At 41.7% G+C, this 18,409-nt stretch overlaps 1 protein-coding gene and 1 non-coding gene across 2 annotated transcripts; both read right to left on the bottom strand.

Annotated features, from left to right (window-relative positions):
• Positions 1–8,731: 8,731 nt before the first annotated feature.
• GPX6 (glutathione peroxidase 6) lies at positions 8,732–17,928 on the bottom strand. Its single transcript, XM_069493615.1, has 5 exons — positions 17,842–17,928; positions 14,764–14,914; positions 10,757–10,874; positions 10,162–10,261; positions 8,732–8,938 (listed from the first exon to the last, which is right to left on the bottom strand). Exons 1-5 carry the CDS (start codon positions 17,926–17,928, stop codon positions 8,732–8,734), a joined length of 663 nt encoding a protein of 220 aa, XP_069349716.1.
• Positions 14,104–14,206, bottom strand: LOC138399202 (U6 spliceosomal RNA). The gene has a single exon (XR_011236101.1). It is a non-coding gene; the product is annotated as a U6 spliceosomal RNA (small nuclear RNA).
• Positions 17,929–18,409: the final 481 nt, after the last annotated feature.

Here is an 18,409-nt window from a genome sequence, read left to right as displayed (position 1 = left end):
ACGCGAAGGCAGCCTTTTGAACTGAATCTATCTCATTTTACTCCGACAAAAATGAGTTTACACCCAAGTGTTTAAATCTTTCTTTTGAAAATATGCCAACTCCAGGAATATGCTTCACTTCCTCAGTCTCTTAAGGCGACCTACGCATACACTAAGTATTAGGCAGTTGCAGCATTAGACAAAGGATTTTCCCATTATTCCAAGGAAGAACATTACAGAAAGTCGCAGCTATGCAATAGGTGGTAAAGGCCACTAAGAGAAATATATATATATATATACACACACACATATATATACATATATTATTAATATATAATTTTTGAAAATCTTTTGATCTTCAAAAATTTGTATAAAATAACTGGCCTATAAAACAGAGTAATCCGCTTGAGGTACGAGAAACTGCCGAATTTGTCAGAGGAGGAACACACGTCTCTTTCGCGGAGCTGAGGACGCTGGGCGTTAAGACAATCTCCAGCTGCAGGTGTCAGCCGGTTTGGTTCTTCCTCAAGTCTATTCCACGTGGAGCCTCTCCGGAGGGGTGCGGAGGTGGGGAAGGGGCAGGGAGACAGGACCCTGCGCAGCTTCAACCTTAAAAAATTTATTTAGTGGACACTTGAAAAATTCGACCAAGAAAGAGACATTTGTTTGGCCCAGTTTTCTCCCACCCTTTGTCCTCTTCTGTCCCTCTCCGGCTTTTTTCTTTTTCTTTAAACTCAGGCAGTGCTGAAAATCAGCTCGCAGAAGAGAGAACGCGTTCTCGTCTCCAACCCGGTCCTTGCGCCCCATCCCCTCGTCCCTGACCCCCACTCCCACCGCTTCAAGGACGTGCAGGGAGCCTGGCCGGCGGGCTGTGAACCTGATCGCGGCTCGGCGCCCTGGAGAAGGCCCCCCGTAGGGGCGGGGAGGGCCACGCATCAAGCTAGAGCATTATAGACAGCAGATCATTTAATTTTTAGTATCATTATCTCTCAACAGATGAAGACACTGAGAATCAGAGACTTTATATGATATACTCAAGTTATATATCTTCATAGAGTAATAACCACAGAAGTAAATGAAGGGGCTGTCAAATGGCTTTCCATTGAAAAATCTTGGTGATTTATAATCACCAAGAAAAGTCCTCATTCGTAAGTGCTGTCAAATTATCAAGGATCAGATAATTCTTGTGGCTTGAGCAGTAACAAGGTATAAGTGGAAAATTGCCCAATTCACTCATTAGCATCACCAAAACCTGACATAAATAGCACCCAAAGTAAAAACAAAAGAAAACAAATCAAATGAGAACAATTCGATTCATACATCTATTTATTTATTTTTTTATTTTTATTTATTTATTTATTTATTTTGAGACAGAGTCTCACTGTGTTGCCCAGGCTAGAGTGAGTGCCGTGGCGTCAGCCTAGCTCACAGCAACCTCAAACTCCTGAGCTCAAGGGATCCTCCTGTCTCAGCCTCCCGAGTAGCTGGGACTACAGGCATGCACCACCATGCCCGGCTAATTTTTTCTATATATATTTTTAGCTGTCCATATAATTTCTTTCTATTTTTAGTAGAGATGGGGGTCTCGCTCTTGCTAAGGCTGGTCTCGAACTCCTGAGCTCGAACGATCCGCCCACCTCGGCCTCCCAGAGTGCTAGGATTACAGGCGTGAGCCACCGCGCCCGGCCTTCGATTCATACATCTAAATATCAACATCTTAAATAAAATATTAATAAGCACAATCCAGTCAGTGTGTATAAAAATAATTAATTCAACAGAAACAAATAAAATTCACCCCAGGAATTCAGGGATTTTTTTTAAGTGGCAAAACTCTTTACTTAACAAACGCCGTGTAGTGGTTTCATGACTTCTGTGGTTAAGTAGAGAGGCAGAACCTCTCCCCAATATCTATAAATAATTCAGACCCCCCCGCATTTGGTGAGTAGTCTCTATTTTTCCTCAATAATGACAAGGCAGGCCTGGCACGGTGGCTCACGCCTGTAATCCTACCACTCTGGGAGGCCGAGGCAGGAGGATCGTTTGAGCTCAGGAGTTCGAGACCAGCCTGAGTAAGAGCAAGACCCCTTATCTACTAAAAAAACAGAAAAAAATTAGCTGGACAACTAAAAAACAATATAGAAAAAAATTTGCCGGACATGGTGGTATGCCTGTAGTCCCAGCTGCTCGGGAGGCTGAGGGAGAAGGATTGCTTGAGCCCAGGAGTTTGAGGTTGCTGTGAGCTAGGCTGGCGCCACGGCACTCTAACCTGGGCAATAGAGTGAGACTCTGTCTCAAAAAAAAAAAAAAAAAAAAAAAGTAACGCAAGGCAGTTTTCAAAATTGTCTGGATTAAAAAACACTCAAAAGTGAAGTGAAAACACAAATGAGTAGCTGGCCAAAAATAATAATAATAATAACAATATTCACAGCTCAGTATACCCATAGATTTTTAATATAGAGATAATATATATTAATGAAAGAAAAATCAATCTACCAGAAAAATGGAGAGAGATTACAACAGACATTCCATAGAAAGGAAAAGTAAGTGGCTTTAAAAATTTCAAGATTTTTATCTCACAACAGTGAGATACTATTTTTCATTTATGAAACTGGGAAAAAATCCTTTGTTATAGGCATAGGTATATAATCTTGATTGTTCTCTTTATTTTTCTTAGGCAGGCTATTTAAACTGAAAATTCAGGCTTGTTTTCTTACTCATTAAGTATGGGTAAACATGGTAATATCCTCACAGGATTTTTATGAAGATTAAATGTCTTAATGAGTGTAAAGGTAGTAGATACTCAGCACCTAGTGAGCCCTACATGAATGCTAAAAGTTACTATTTGATAAACTGCAGACTGTAGCATGATAAATGGGTACTCAAAGGTTTCTGGTGGGCATAAAAATGCAAGATCCATCAAAATTACCATCACCTAATTTTGACTTATCCATTCCACCGACAGAAACTTTCCACAAACATATGAAATGTTCAGTATATAAGGTTGTTCACAGCAGCATTGTTTTAATGGGAAAGAGTGGCTGAATGGATGAATTCAATGGAATATTAGCCACTAGAGTAAAGGAGAAGGGGGCTCTTGATAATTTTCCATGTGAATCACTCCAGGATATTTGAAGTAATTACGGTACCTAAGAGTGTGTTTGGTACACTATCGTTGGAGTAAAAAGTGAGGATAATGATTATACAGACGGGGCCCTTATTTATGATGGCTGAACTTGTGATGGTTCAACTTAGAGTTTGACTTACGATTTTTCAACTTTACAATGAGTTTATCAGGGTATTAAGTGCATTTTTGACTTAGATTTTTTTTTTTTTTTTTTGAGACAGTGTCTCGCTCTGTTGCCCAGGCTAGAGTGGTATGGCATCAGCCTAGCTCACAGCAACCTCAAACTCCTGGGCTCAAGCGATCCTCCTGCCTCAGTCAAACCACTATGCCAGCCAAACCCAAGTTTTTGAATGGACAAAAAAAAATCTGCATCAAGTTTGGCATACAGAGATAGTCCAGGGCTGGGTACAGTGGCTCACTCCTGTAATCCTAGGCCTCTGGGAGGCCAAGGTGGGAGGATCACTTGAGCTCAGGAGTTCAAGACAAGCCTGAGCAAGAACAAGACCCCTAAAACATAAAAAATTAACCGGGCATCATGGCACATACCTATGGTCCCAGCCATTTGGAAGGCTGAGGCAAGAGGATCGCTTGAGCCCAGGAGTTTAAGGTTGCAGTGAGCTTTGATGACACCCCTGCATTCTAGCCTGATTCTGTCTCAAAAACAAAACAAAAAAAGTTTCAATGACCCCTATGTAATCCTCTCTTTCAACCTAGTACTTGACCTTTTTGATAACCTTTTGAGTTTTTCTCAGAAATGGTGGATTTTCTGCAAGACAAAGGAGCTGAGATACTGAAGGCCCCTGGGCAGAATTCCTGATAAGATTTCTCATTCCCCATAATCTGCCCCCATGCATCTAGCCCCTCCATTTGTTACACCACAACCTGCCCCAAGTCATGTGGCCCCTCCTTTAAACGCCCATGATCTCCATTACTCAGAGAGATGGATTTGAGGAAGCTTCTCCCACAAGAGGTCTGGTTTTTGTCTTATGGGGGCTTGTCTGGGCTGGTGTTGCTAATGGTGTGGTGGCTGTGGTGTGGGGAGAGACCAAAGGCTTCCCTTAGCAGCTGCCTGGCCATGTTTGCTGGTGGGTGGCTCTGCCTCCATCACACTATTAGTGGCCTCCATGGCATTGGTGATTGCCTCCTGATTGCCTCCGAAAAAAGGAACTCTGGATTTAGAATTTGAAAGTTGTTCCCTGATGTGTGAGTGCTATTTGAAGGTACCACACAGTAGGAGATGCCCCTGTCAGTTTGAAGAATTCTGAAGGAATTCCCATTTGTTTTGGATTGGATAAACCCCAAACCGTTTATGAGGTTGTGGGCACTCCTAGGGCTTATTAGTTGAAACTGCAGCTTGTATATTTGGAATCTCTTAAGCTTCTCTTTATGTTGAGTGTTTATCTGTATTGGTGTATCCTTATAAATGTGGAGTCTGCTAAGCTCTTTTTCTCTATTTTCTTTTTGCTGTTGATGATATTATTAGTGCAGTCCAAGGTCTTGGTGGTTGAAAGAGATCTCTGATGGTAGTTTGTCTTGTGGCAGGTTCTTAGGTTTCAGCAACTGGTCCTAGACCAAAACTCCTTTGTGGTTTCAAGAACAGGGTCTTACATCCAGGAATGGGCTGCTTATCAAATCTGGGAATAATGTGATTAGAAAGAATCCAGACTCTCCCTAAAATGTTTTTTTCTTTTTCTTTTTTTTGAAACAGGGTCTTGTTCTGTTGCCCAAGCTGGTGTGCAGTGGGGTCATCAGAGCTCACTGCAACCTCAAACTCCTGGGCTTGAGCAGTTCTCCTGCCTCAGCCTCCCAAGTAGCTGGGACTACAGGTGTTTGCCACCACACCTGGAAATCCCCAAAAGTTTTGTGATCAACAGAGCCTTAGTGATTCTAGATGCCTGGTAGGGTATTTATGGGGTAGTGGGTTTATGGACCCAATTAGCTCCAGTTTACCTGACTTATATGACAGGTTGTGGGAACTTCTGGTTTAAAGAAAACATTCTGTACTAGTGCCTGTGATGGTAATGATGATAATCACCATGATAATAATAGTAAACTTCTAAGTACCACAACAGACTGGAACTCTTGAGACGTTCCTGGGCAGTCTGCCCCCTCCAAGAAGTTTCTCTGTATAGCTTTCCTTGGGGGATGAGCTCTGTTATAGAGATAGCTCGACAAGGAGAGAAGTGGAAATTTTTATCTCTTGATCCTCTCTTTAAAAAGACTTTTATATCATCATCATCATCATCATCGTCGTCGTCGTCATTGTAGGGGTGAGGGAAACTTGTCCTTTCCCCTGAAAGTTTGCTGAAAGATCAGCTCACAGTTAAGGCAGATTAATGAGAGATAGGTTTATTTATCATGCTCATGGAGAGAATCACACAGAGTGATTACCCAATATTCCAATGAAGTGCACACGTTTTTATATCTGTCTTTTTGGAGGGGAGGGGAAATGAGGAGTGCAAATAATTCTGTTTAGGGGTGACAAATGGTGTTAGGGAGGACAAATGGATGGGGGAAACAGATTGACTTGTAAATTAACCTGAGAGACAGGTATTATGTTTCAAATAATTTGGGCCAGGTCTAGTGCCTTCTTGATCTTTTTTCCTGCAATATACTGAGTTAATAGGGAGAGGAAGGGAAAACAATTGCCCCCTTTGATCTTTTGCTCAGGTCAGTCCAGTTTATGTGGATAGAGGGAAAGCCTCTTCCAAGGGTCTGTTAATCTCTAAGAGCCTTTAATTCAAAATACTGTATACCAAGGAGTCATATTTTGGGGTGAAATTTGCTGAGCTCCTTCATCATTTATAACATCCTGATCTGAACTGCTCCCCCACACCTGCCCCTCACCTGTGCTCACCTCCCACTGCAAGGAAATTTGTTTCTCATTTCCCTGGTTTTGGCTCTTTCCAGAGCAACCTTTATTTTCTCTTCAGGGACAGCCACAGGAGGGCATCAGGAGTAGAAAACCTGGATTTTTCCAAGCAGGGGCAGGTGGAGACTTCTTCCAGATACTCAGGCACAGTGCCCTCAGGCTGGAGGTTGAAGTCTTCTTCTTCCTTCATTACTTTAGGAATGTCACTCCCCGGGAGTGTTCACTTCTGTACAGCGACTACAGATTCCTGGGTTAGGCAAAACTAGTACCTGGAGAGAATTTTATACGTTGTGCCATCGCATCTTCCTCCACCCACTTCCTGGTCCTTGGTTATCCTGATCTGAAAATAGTACCAGACCTGGAACCCTTCTAAAGACTGTTAAGATCCCTGGAGGTTCTTAACAACTTCAGAGATTTAGAAGAAACTCAAAATGAAACACACATTTCTCAACACCGCTAGTTCTGTAATCTCCTCACTGTGCTCACAGCTGCCATAGTGGTTAGCAAAAGATTTATGAAAGTCTCAGGTGGGGTGTAGTGGCTTACTCCTGTAATCCCAACACTTTGGGATGCCAAGGCTGGAGGAACACTTGGTCCCAGGAGTTTGAGACCAGCCTGGCAACATAGCAAGACCCCATCCCTACAAAAAATAGAAAAATCAGCTGGGCATGATAGCACTTGCCTATAGTCCCAGCTACTGAGGAGGCTGAGGCAGAGGATCACTTGATCTCAGGGATTTGAGGCTGAAGTGAGCTATGATGATGCCACTGAGCTATAGTGGGCACTGAAACCTGGGCAACAGAGCGAGACCTTGTTTCAAAAAAAAAGAAGAAAGAAAGTCTCAGATTCTATGGGTTATGGCCAAGGACAACCAGTTTTTTAAGAAAATCCATCCTTACTAGATTTTGAGTTCAAGACAAAGCATACAAATATTTTGAAAATATTTTCTGTTTTTCATGTGTGTCTTTAAGGTCTTTATGGATCATTTTCCTTGTCATTTCTGGGTTAGTTTGTCAATTTTCATGTTGCTGTATAAAGATTAAATCAGAAGCCACATTTCTATTTAGGTACACAGCAAGATCATAACCCCTATAATGTTTGACATTATTTACTGATATGTAAATTCCCTGTACTTCTTAAGTGCAAGTATTTATGTTTCATATAATTTGTGAAAGGAAGAGAAAAAGAGCTATTTTATTTCAGGTCCTCATATAATCTTCTTTTCCCTTAATATCTGACTTTCTGTATCTATTATAAAAGACTGAATTGCAATTATAAAACAGCATCGGCCAGAAAGAACTTCCCAGCAGGTCCTTTGCACCTTTGAGTAGGAGTGTTTTTTGTTATATCTTTTTTGTTTTGTTATGCTTTTTTCCTCTTATGTGTTTTCACACTTTTTTTTTTTTTTTTTTTTTTTATAGACAAGGTCTCACTCTGCCACTTAGGCTGGAGTGCAGTGGCGTGATCATAGCTCAGTGTAACCTCAAACCCCCGGGCTCCAGTGATCCTCTCACTGTGGCCTCCCAAAGTGCTGGGATTATAGGTGCGAGCCAACATGCCCAGCCTGTTTTCAGATTTTAATAGTGAGGATGAATTAACTTTATAAACAGAAATGTATACCTATTCATCATAGAGAGAGAGAGAAGATTCTTTGAGAAGCAAATGTTCTTCTTATGTACAGGCCTTGCCAGGAAACCAGAAGGGGAGGGTGAAGAAGGACCTGACACCAAGAGAACACACGGTCCACAGCAGTTCTGAGCAGCCAGTCCCACCAAGTGCTTTTGGATGTACCAAGGAAAGGTCTAGAGTGCTTTTGAGAAAAACAAAACACTGGAGAATCAAGTGAGGGGTCAAGGAAACAGGGACACAGTGAGAGATAATGAAGAGTTATGACTCCAGAGTATGGGACTGGGAAAATACCACACAGAGTCAAGTTTCTGCAGAGTTTTTTTTAATTTGAGAGTGATAAGAATGAGTTTAAAGTTAGGACAGGGTGAGAAGAAAGCCCATCATCCAGAATAAAGGGACATCCCTCCCCAGGTGCCATGACCTGAATGCACTAAGGGACAGGCACCAAGGAAAGCTCTGGTAGGGTCTGACCCAGAGGGTTTTGGGACCCACCATCATGGAGATGCCCCTCCCTTCATGTGAGGTGAGGTTTCTGCTCTCACTCTGTCTTCAGAGCTTCTACAAGAGAACTACTTGGTGGCAGAAAAATAAAGGAGGACTAATTAGGTATAGGACAAGTTTAACAATGCATGCCTATATTAGAGGAGAGAGGAGGCTATAAAGTGGACCTAGAGAGTCTTACTGCCAGTTCCTGCTTTTTTAAAACCTTCAGGATGGGGAAAGGATAGATATCAAAACTTCTGGGGTTTACTTTTTAGGGGCATGGGTAGTCTGAACCATCTACCCTAAAGTATGATTTTCCTCTGGAATAGATTGGAAAAATCTGATATTTCAGGATCAGAGAGTTGGGGAGGTATGTTTTCTTTCCCTTAATTTTCAAACACACACACACACAAACACACATGCATATACACACAAGTACACTCCCACATATCCATTCACACACACACGCAAACACACACACACACAGCTACACACACATGCACAAGCAGCTGCTTGGGTAGTACCACATGGTTTGGTCACATGGAGGTTCGGTAGGAAGAAGGGTGAGCAAAGATGGATCCTTTGTTAAACATGTCCTTCAGATGATAAGCAGAGTGGTGATTTCTCCCAGTCACTAGCCCTTCCTACTGGGTATTAGTGTGCTTTATGTACTCTAGGATGTCTGATTTGACTGTGCTGACGGGAGCCCGGTGGAACCAGCGCATGACAGGGACTCCACTGGGCCCCACCAAGAACTTCTCAAAGTTCCAACGGATGTCATGGACCTTCAAGGGCTCCCAGAAGAGTTGGCTTGATGAGCCCAAAAGATCAGAGGTTGGAGGGCAGGAGTTCTGGGGCACAGACATAAAAAATAGAAAGGTAAGTTTATTTTTACTTCCGTGTGGTCTGGTCTTATCCCCACTCCTAGAGAATCTACTTGCCATTATATATCTTAATATATTAACTACTAACATACTTGCAATCAACCACAGACATTGCAATGTATTATCACCAATACACCAACTACCAGTCAAACCACCAAAAGTTATAGAGTACAATAGTGAACAGAAAGCATTCCTCCTTTCCCTGTCTCTCCTCCATCCCCATGATTTTATCATGATGCTTCAGAAAAAGAATATCTTCTGTTTCCTTGGGCAAGTCATATCATTTTTACAGTTTCAGTTTTCTTAGCTGATAAATAATAGGTTGGTTTAGAGTAGTGGTTCTCAGAGTTTGGGGCTTCATAGGCCAGGAAAACTTCAATAACGAATTTTTGGAGATTAATATAGAATAATTAACATTCATTTTGAACAATAAGAATAATTAAAAGTTTACTACAACCATAAATTCAAAAATTGAAGGATTTTTATTAGGTCAAACCATGTAAGATTGATGATAGCACCATTTTTGAGCAACTAAAAAGGCAGTGTATATGGTTAAACCTAATAGTAATTTAATATCAGAATAAATGCTGGTCTTATATTCAATAAATTGAGCTTTATGAAACCTCCCCACATTGTTCACATAGTTATTTTTTTTTTTTTCAGGTTGCTGTGGAAGGGTGAAAACTTTTCAATGGCCAGTCTTGTTCTGCAGATCAGTATCTGGGGATGGGTGGACTAAGAAATCCTTGGGGGGCCCTTCTATCATGGTATTCTGTGTTTCTAACATTCTGTGACTCTAAAGGCACTTACCACATGGTACTCTATATTACCCATGTCTATGTATGTCTCCTGATTACATGTGAGTTCCTTCAGGGAAGAGACTATGCCTTATTGATCTTCGTTAGCTCATTGTATAGCACAGTTCCTTGCACATACTAGAGACTTGAAAAATGATTGTTGAACGAATGAATCATTTCCATTCATTAGGGCAGGTTAGTCCATGTCAGAGCTATCATCCATTATGTGTGTCCTCTACTTAAGGCCAAAGCCTCACAACAGATATTGCCATGATCCTTGAATTTATCTGAGCATCTCTTTTCAAGGAGTACAACCCCAATCGTAGACATGAGCCCCACTGCTTTCAGGGCATCTCTACCTGACCAATCCATGCCAGATTTATGTTCACTCACCTTAAGGAAAGTAAAGACCTTCTGTTCATTTTCTCCATTCACATCCCCTTTTTCAAAAAGCAGGAAATTGGGGACAAAGCCTCCACCTGGACGCACGTACCTTCAATGAATCAGAGTATTCACAATCCAAATTAAGACCAAGATGGAGAGTAATGGCACCACCAATTTACTACAACAGCTAATCAGAGATAGAGAGAGATTGTAGACAGGGAGGGTGAGGAAAAACAGGTCTTGGAGAATCAGGACTTCATACAATAGGCTTTAGGGAGCCAATAGAAAATTCCAATAAAATTGAAAGGCATTATTTTGAGCTTGGGCTTCCTGGTTCATCTCCATTTCCTATATTCCCTTCTTCCCTTGTGCTCCTTTTCCATTAGATCTTCCCTTAGTCTCACCATCAAAGAATCCAAAAGTAAGGAGGATATTCGAGCACTGCCAACAGAGCTAGACTGAATTCAAAGCATCATGGTGATATACCTCAACCCATCAATCTGCCACCACCACCCCAGAAGTTTCCACGATGGGAAGACTTTAAGGCAGAATGAGGAATGGAAATCCTGAGAGGGCTTCTGCAGGGTCCCACACAGGCACTCACTTGAGCCCAGAAAGGATCTCTGAATTCTTTCCTGGTTCTTGTTTTCCAAACTGATTGCAGGGAAAGCCCAACACAATGACACCAAAATTCCTCAGCTCCTCCTGTAGTGCATTCAATTCTGTAAGTAGAGAATGAATAGCATGGGTAGCCTGGTCAGAAGTTCTACCTCAAGCAATGAAAGACCATTTATCCATTTATCACATGAATAAACTGAGGACTATGAAGGAAAAGATTCAAGATTATAGAGATTGAGGGGGTAGAGTAAAAACTAGAAGACCGGTTTCCAGAAACTCATCCAAATGGCTGCTGTTTTTCTTGTGCAGTAGTTCCCATAACTTGCTGCACTTTACCACCCAATGGGAATTCTTATTAAAACACACACACACACACACAGATTGGTTAGTCTTGTGTGGGAGTCCTGCTTGATTCTGAAGAATCCTTCCTTAATTGGTGGATTGACTGACCAAATGTACTGTTAAGGAAAAGGCAAACAAAATGGACATACTACCTTCCCCTTCCCCCCAATGTCCCATGATGACACAACCTGACACTCAAGTAACATTCCCAGGAGCACTGTTTGGTGCTCCACCCTAGGAGTGGTAGAGGGAATCAGAGAAATTCCGAACCTAGCTCCAGAGCATTCTCTACCCTCTCATCAATTCCAGGGACCTAACTGATGCCATTTCCCTGAAACACTCCCTGGGACCCCAGGCTACAAGCTCCAGACTGCTCTTTACCACTACCAGGAAGCCTTCTGACTTGTCTGTCTAGACTTGTACCATTATTTTCATCTCCAGCTTTTTTCAGTTCAGATTTATTCAGCCCCCAAAAGCAGCACCAGCCAGTCTCAGTGAGACTTGGCTCTGCCTGCTGGTGTCTCCCCTCAGAACTTCTTCTAAAATGGATGGTGCCTTCCTGTTTTTATATAGTTCTTCAGTACTGTCCATATTCACCTCCCTCTTATTTTTGGCCATCAAGAATATTTCCTTCCCACCTCACACCTGTAATCCTAGCACTCTGGGAGGCCAAGGAGGGAGGATCGCTCAAGGTCAGGAGTTAGAGACCAGCCTGAGCAAGAGCGAGCGAGCCCCCGTCTCTACTGAAAAATAGAAAGAAATTATCTGGACAACTAAAAATATATATAGAAAAAAATTAGCCGGGCATGGTGGCACATGCCTGTAATCCCAGCTACTCAGAAGGCTGAGGCAGGAGGATCACTTGAGCCCAAGAGTTTGAGGTTGCTGTGAGCTAGGCTGACACCATGGCACTCTAGCCCTGGGCAACAGAGTGAGACTCTGTCTCAAAAAAAAAAAAAAAAAAAAGAATATTTCCTTCCTATAAGAGAAAAATTTAGTAAACCTTGACTCTAGTCCTTCTGCAATTTTTTTTTTAAATCTCTAAATTTTCTCATCTGGAGTAAAATTTGAATGAGATACTCTTTAAAATCCTCATAACCTAGTTTAATAAATTATATCACAGCAACACAATGGAAAACTATGCCTTAGGAATGAATGAGGAATCTCACCACATACTTTTACAGATTAATGTCCAAGATATTTTACTATGCAAAAAGCAAGGTGCATAATCATTTGTGTGTGTGTATTTGTGCTTGAGAGAGAGAAAGATAGAGGAATATTTGCTTGTATATACATAAAAGATTTCTGGAATTTTACAACATAAACTGATGACATTGGTCACCTAAAGGGAAGGATACATGGAAGGTGCCACTGTTAAACCCTTTCATATCTTTTGAATTCTGAATGTTGTAAATGTATTACTTATTCAACACATAACAAATTTAACTTAAAACTAAATTAAATTGAAACAAATTTAAAAGCAGATCACATCCCATGAACTGCTATTTACACATCACAACTTTTAAAATTTACCATATTTTTCAAATTTAATTTTCTGAAGGGAGGAAAATCCCTACTTGCTAAATGATACTAAACTGTTGTTTGGGGTCTTATAATTAGGTCCTGAGGTTTTATAAAAATTTAGTCTATAGCTTTTCAGGTTTTCCCTAGAGTTGATTATATATAAAAATAAAAAATATAAAGTGACCCCAAAATTCTTTTAAATGTGTGGATCTTACCCCAATCTGTACTTTGAAGAATATATATTTTTATACATAAGTTCACCATTAATTGAAAAAAATCTTTAGCTTCTCTTGGTAATGTGAACAATTTGTCTTTTGTTGTGCTTTGGAGGAGTGCTTATTTTAATACAATTTTTGCCTAAATCAAGCAGCACCTTCTGAATGCTAATTTTAAAATGTCAAAATTTGGTGAACCACATATCTTAGATGTAAGATTATCATATGCTTAAATTTAAGTGGTATTTAAAAAGGAGAAAATTCTGAGATTTGTTATTATTGAAGCTCCATTAAGACAAATGATAGGACTTTATATTTTTGATCAGTTGAATTGATAGCAACGTCAATATGTGGAACATTTTTTTTAAAGCTTGTTTATATATTACTTTGATCTATTTTTCTGTGACATTCGGTGTAATAAACCTTTTGAATTTATCTTGAACAGTGCTTAAAAGCATAAAATAAAGTTCTTGGCCTGTCAAAAACTGCATCTATCTCTAGTATAACTGATATAGAACTTTAGCTTTTCTGGATCAATAGGAATACCAAACTCTTCCTCAATGAGTGCACAGAAAAAATGGAAAATGCACCTCAGCCTCCCTAGAAGGTTAGGCCATGTATGGAGAGATGAAGCATTCGCCCATATTACCAGTCACCCTAAAGAGCCCTCACACCAATCAAACAGAAAACTTCATTTTTTCCTCCTCTGTCATTTGGAGGTACCTACAGAACCCAAGAGCATTTTCCAAAAGATCAAAGATCAATCCTCTCTCCTGGTGTTATCAGAAGTCTCCAGGGAGAAAGATAAAATCAAACCCTGAAAGCTAGGTTCTGGTCTGGGAGTCACAGCTAGGCTTTGGTGTTCTCCCGGAAGCAAACAGTTTCACACGGCGGCGGTGGCTCACGCCTGTAATCCTAGCACTCTGGGAGGCCGAGGCGGGCCGATTGTTTGAGCTCAGGAGTTTGAGACCAGCCTGAGCAAGGGCGAGACCCTGTCTCTACTAAAAATAGAAAGAAAATTATATGGACAGCTAAAATATATACAGAAAAATTAGTCAGACATGGTGGCACATTCCTGTAGTCCCAGCTACTTGGGAGGCTGAGGCAGGAGGACCGCTTGACCCCAGGAGTTTGAGATTGCAGCGAGCTATGATGACACCACGGCACTCCACTCAGGGCAACGGAGCAAGACTCTGTCTTAAAAAAAAAAAAAAAAAAAAAAGAATCTGGGAATCTGGTAGGGACATGTAAAAAAAGTATGGAATGCTTCACAGATTTGTGTGTCATCCTTGCACAGGGGCTGTGTTAATCTTCTCTGTATTGTTCCAAATTTATTACAGTTGCTGCTGAAGCAAGCACTTCTTTTCTTGCCAATATGAGTGACTATTGCTTTTTTACCAGTTATAGCTTTAGCCTTAGCTTCTCCCACCATGTTGGTATGATTTATAATATTAAGATACCCAATCACATAATTTTCTTTATTTCCTGATGGCATCCAATCCAGAAAAAAGCTTCAATTTCTTAAACCATTTCCCAAATCACCTAATACAGGCTCAGATCCTATTAATATAATAAATCCTTTCTAATACTTTCTTAATGAGAAGCCCCAGTATATGTTCCCTACGCTATATGTTCTCCTTCAGGGCACTGAGCAACAATTCAACTTGAGCAACTATCATGTGTTGCTGATAGTCTCTGTGACTAAATCTTTGGGAAAGTCTTAGTTCTCAAATCCAGAGATAATCTGCCTGGTATTCTAAGGAGCAGAGAAGGAGCAAGATGTAGGAAAGTAGAGTCACCTGATCCCTTCTCCCACCCTAACCCCCAATAACGCATTAGTAAAACCTTCTGGAATTAGAATATGGCTATCTGGTAAAGCTAGTTCCATAAGAGTTGAAACATGAGTTCTTACCACGATACTGAACTGTCAAGCCTCAATAGGTGGCCACATTGACAAAGAGGACGTGCTTGCCTGCATATTGCTTGAACTGGATGTACTCGCCATCAAGGGTGAGGGCTCCATACTCATAGATGGTGCCTGTCACCCCTTTGTTGCAATCCATCTGGAATGTAATAAAAATAACTGTAATGATATAAGATAAACAATAATTCCCAATATCTGTGGACTTTTTCAAAGCACTCGAAGACCCATCATGTAATATCTTGAAATTCTAAGAACTGAGGAGACCTTTTCAAGTGTAAGTTTTGTTAGAGCTGAGGCCACAGTGAGCATTTATGTCTTCTAACTTACAATCCATTTTGTGTGTGTGTGTGTGTGTGTGTGTGGCAGGACAAGTACACTTCATAATATTCTTTCCATTAACACAATTTACCTCCATTCTCGGACATTCTACTCCCCCAATCATCATAACCCATTCCAGTCATCCCATCCTTTCTCAGATATTATTAACAGATTTTCGCAAGATTTCTCATAACATAAATAAGTGCTCCATAAATTCCCCATCTGTATGTTCTGGTATTATAATACCTCCACCCAAAGCTGGGCCCATAACTTGCTTCTCCTCTGGATCCCATTGAAGGGCCTTTCCCGGCTTGCCAATGGGGTGCTCACTGGTACCTACAAAACTCTTCCTCGATACCCACTTCTTCTCAGGCCTACATTGTAGAGAAATGGCCTAGAGGAAAAACTTTCTATCCACAACATGCTAAGAAAAAAAGGCAGACAGAACCTGGAACTAAAGGCCAAGGATGTAATCTGGTGAGAGAGGTCAGATTCCTGGCCATATAGAGAAAAGTCGTAGAATTGTACAGTAAATTGGGCTTCAGGGAGTCTCAGTCCGTAAAGGCTTGCCCCATGCAGTGAAGGAGTTGCCTATGGGTGAACTTCCATGGGAAGAGTGGGGCGAGAAGCTCTTTATCATCTTATAAGTCTGTAAGTTCTGTCACCAGGACACCAGGAAATAGCTTCTTCTTCACTATCCTGCAGAGAATGAGGCTTGCCCTAGGGCAGGCCCTTTCCCTATGTGTCCATACATCTGTACACATCTGTGCATATACATTTGTCCAAATTATTGGGAATATTAGTCTAAGAAACACACTATGATAGGTTGTCATCTGTGTACCTGCATTCTCTTTGCCTTCATGCCACCTTACCTCTGTGCTAAATAATTTCTAGCCTTTGCCTTTCTTGCTACTATAATAAAAAGTCAGATGGAAATCATCGTGTGGACTATCATTTGTGTGCTTTCATTTTCCTTGCCTTAGCTCTGGGCTCAACAACTTACAAAGTCAGCTTCTCACATGGATATCACCTTATGAACCGGGATGTAGACTCTTTAAAAAAATGCAGACTTGAAGAGCTCAATCCTTCCTATCCGGCTTTCAGTTCTGTTCCCATTTGCTTGGGTGTGTTTGAAGAGGTCAGGATACCATAGAACACAGCTTTTCATTCATAAAATGATTTTCTACATTAGGAATTCTATACCCAACCAGGCAGCGCAGTCCTGGATGCCCCTCAGAGGTCGTCTTTTTAAGTGAGCTGTGATCTTAATACAGCCACCAGTCTTTGAACATTTTATGTCATCTTACACTTCACATGAAGCCAATAACAGAGGTTAAAGCACAAAGCTCAGGTTTGGGGATCTGCATAAGGATGTACTGGGAGCATGTTAGAAATGTAAATTCCTGAGCTCCCCCTAAGACCTACTGAATCAGAAACTCTAGGGGTGGGGCCCGAGAGCAATCTCTGCTCTAACAAGCTCTCCAGGTGATTCTTATGCAAGTCAAATGTGGGAATAACTGCATTATATGATTGCCATTGCTCTCCACCTTTTATAAAGGAGAGAAAGGGGCCAACAAAAGATATATTAACTGGCTTACTGCCACCACTGAGGCTGAGTTCTTGAATGAATTTGTTGGTTTTTAAAGTTAAAATTTGTTGGTGCCTCAAGTGATCTACTCAGTCTCTACCCTGCATCCTAAGACAAATCTTTTACAGGGGTGACTAACAACATCCACTGTGGGAAGTTTTCTGAATGGCATCAGATGATTTGGGGCAGCACCAAGATCTGAGAACAAATCCTTTGATCTGAGCTTTGTCTCCACCTCGCCATATCACCCTCCCTAAAATTAATCTTGGAGGACAACCAACCTGGCCTTATGTGTTGTATTATTCCCTGAAAAAAAGCTCCTCTTTCCCTGACCTTGAAAATTCTAGAGCACATTCCAGCACCAGTTTCTCTACTTTCTCCTTCTGGGTTTCTGGCTGAGCAGCCTTTCCAAGAGCAACCAGGTCAGCTTTCTTTCTTTCTTTTTTTTTTTTTTTTTTGAGACAGAGTCTCACTCTGTTGCTCAGGCTAGAGTGCCATGGCATCAGCCTAGCTCACAGCAACCTCAAACTCCTGGGCTCAAGCCATCCTCCTGCCTCAGCCTCCCGTGTATCTGGGACTACAGACATGTGGCACCATGCCTGGCTAATTTTTTCTATATATATATTTTTGTTGTTCATATAATTTCTTTCTATTTTTAGTAGAGACGGAGTCTCGCTCATGCTCAGGCTGTTCTCAAACTCCTGAGTTCAAACGATCCACCCGCCTCAGCTTCCCAGAGTGCTAGGATTACAGGCGTGAGCCACCGAGCCTGGCCCAGATCAGCTTTCTTTTCAATCCATTTGCTACATTATGCCTCATTTCCCAGGATCCATAGTGCTGCTCCAAGTTACAGACCACCATGGAGGGGACAGGCTCTGAGCTATCAAGGGGCCAAGGGGGAAGTGACAAAGGAGAATGAACCAAGGCTGGCACCCCCAAACACACATTCAGTTTAAGAACCACTAGGTGCAGAGAAGAAGATGGAACTAAGAGATTTGGTTTAAGGAGAGACTCTGCTGCAAACGACAGCAGTGTCAGAATTTCTGAAGCAGGGTGGGAATGGTGGATCTTGTCCTTCAAGAAGAGGAAAGGAGAAAACTTCTCACGTCTGTGGCAGCCAGGTTAGTTAAATCAGCCTGGATCCCCTGCGGGACACTCACCTTCATATTTTCTGGCTTCAGAGTCTGCTGAGTGAAGCCGACCAGGAATAGGGGGAAAAGACAAGAGGCCCAGAACTGCAGGATCATGGCTCCTGTTAGGAGGTCTAGACAAGTCCGAGGTCCCCAGGGATCTTGGTCCCTTTTTAGCCCCTGGCAGGGGCCCGTTTGAAGATGTGCCCTCCAATCGCAAAGCAGTATTCAATCACCCCACAAGCTCCCCAACTCCACCCCTGCATCCAGACGTGGGACTCGCACATGTTCTGACAGGAAGGTGGAGACTTCCGTCTTTGGAACCTGAGGTACTCACCCTACTACCCTCTCCAAGTGATTGGCAGTTCCCAGGTGCTGGCCCCATATCCAGGAAGTAAAGCTACCACCACTGAATCAGAATCTGCTTTTTAAAAACAAAACCATCACATGACGTATATGCAAACTAAAGTTTAAGAAGCATTGCCCTAGATGACTATCCTTTGTCGTTTCCCGCACACTTTCATCACTCAGTCAATAGAACACTGCATTGTCTAATCAGCTGTGGAGGTCTAGTGTCTCAGACGCTTTGCCCCGCATT

This window comes from Eulemur rufifrons, chromosome 18 (assembly GCF_041146395.1).
Source record: "Eulemur rufifrons isolate Redbay chromosome 18, OSU_ERuf_1, whole genome shotgun sequence".
In the NCBI taxonomy this organism is placed as follows: Eukaryota; Metazoa; Chordata; class Mammalia; order Primates; family Lemuridae; genus Eulemur; species Eulemur rufifrons.
The sequence above is the reverse complement of the archived record's forward strand: the minus strand, read 5'-3'. Positions and strand labels throughout refer to the sequence as shown.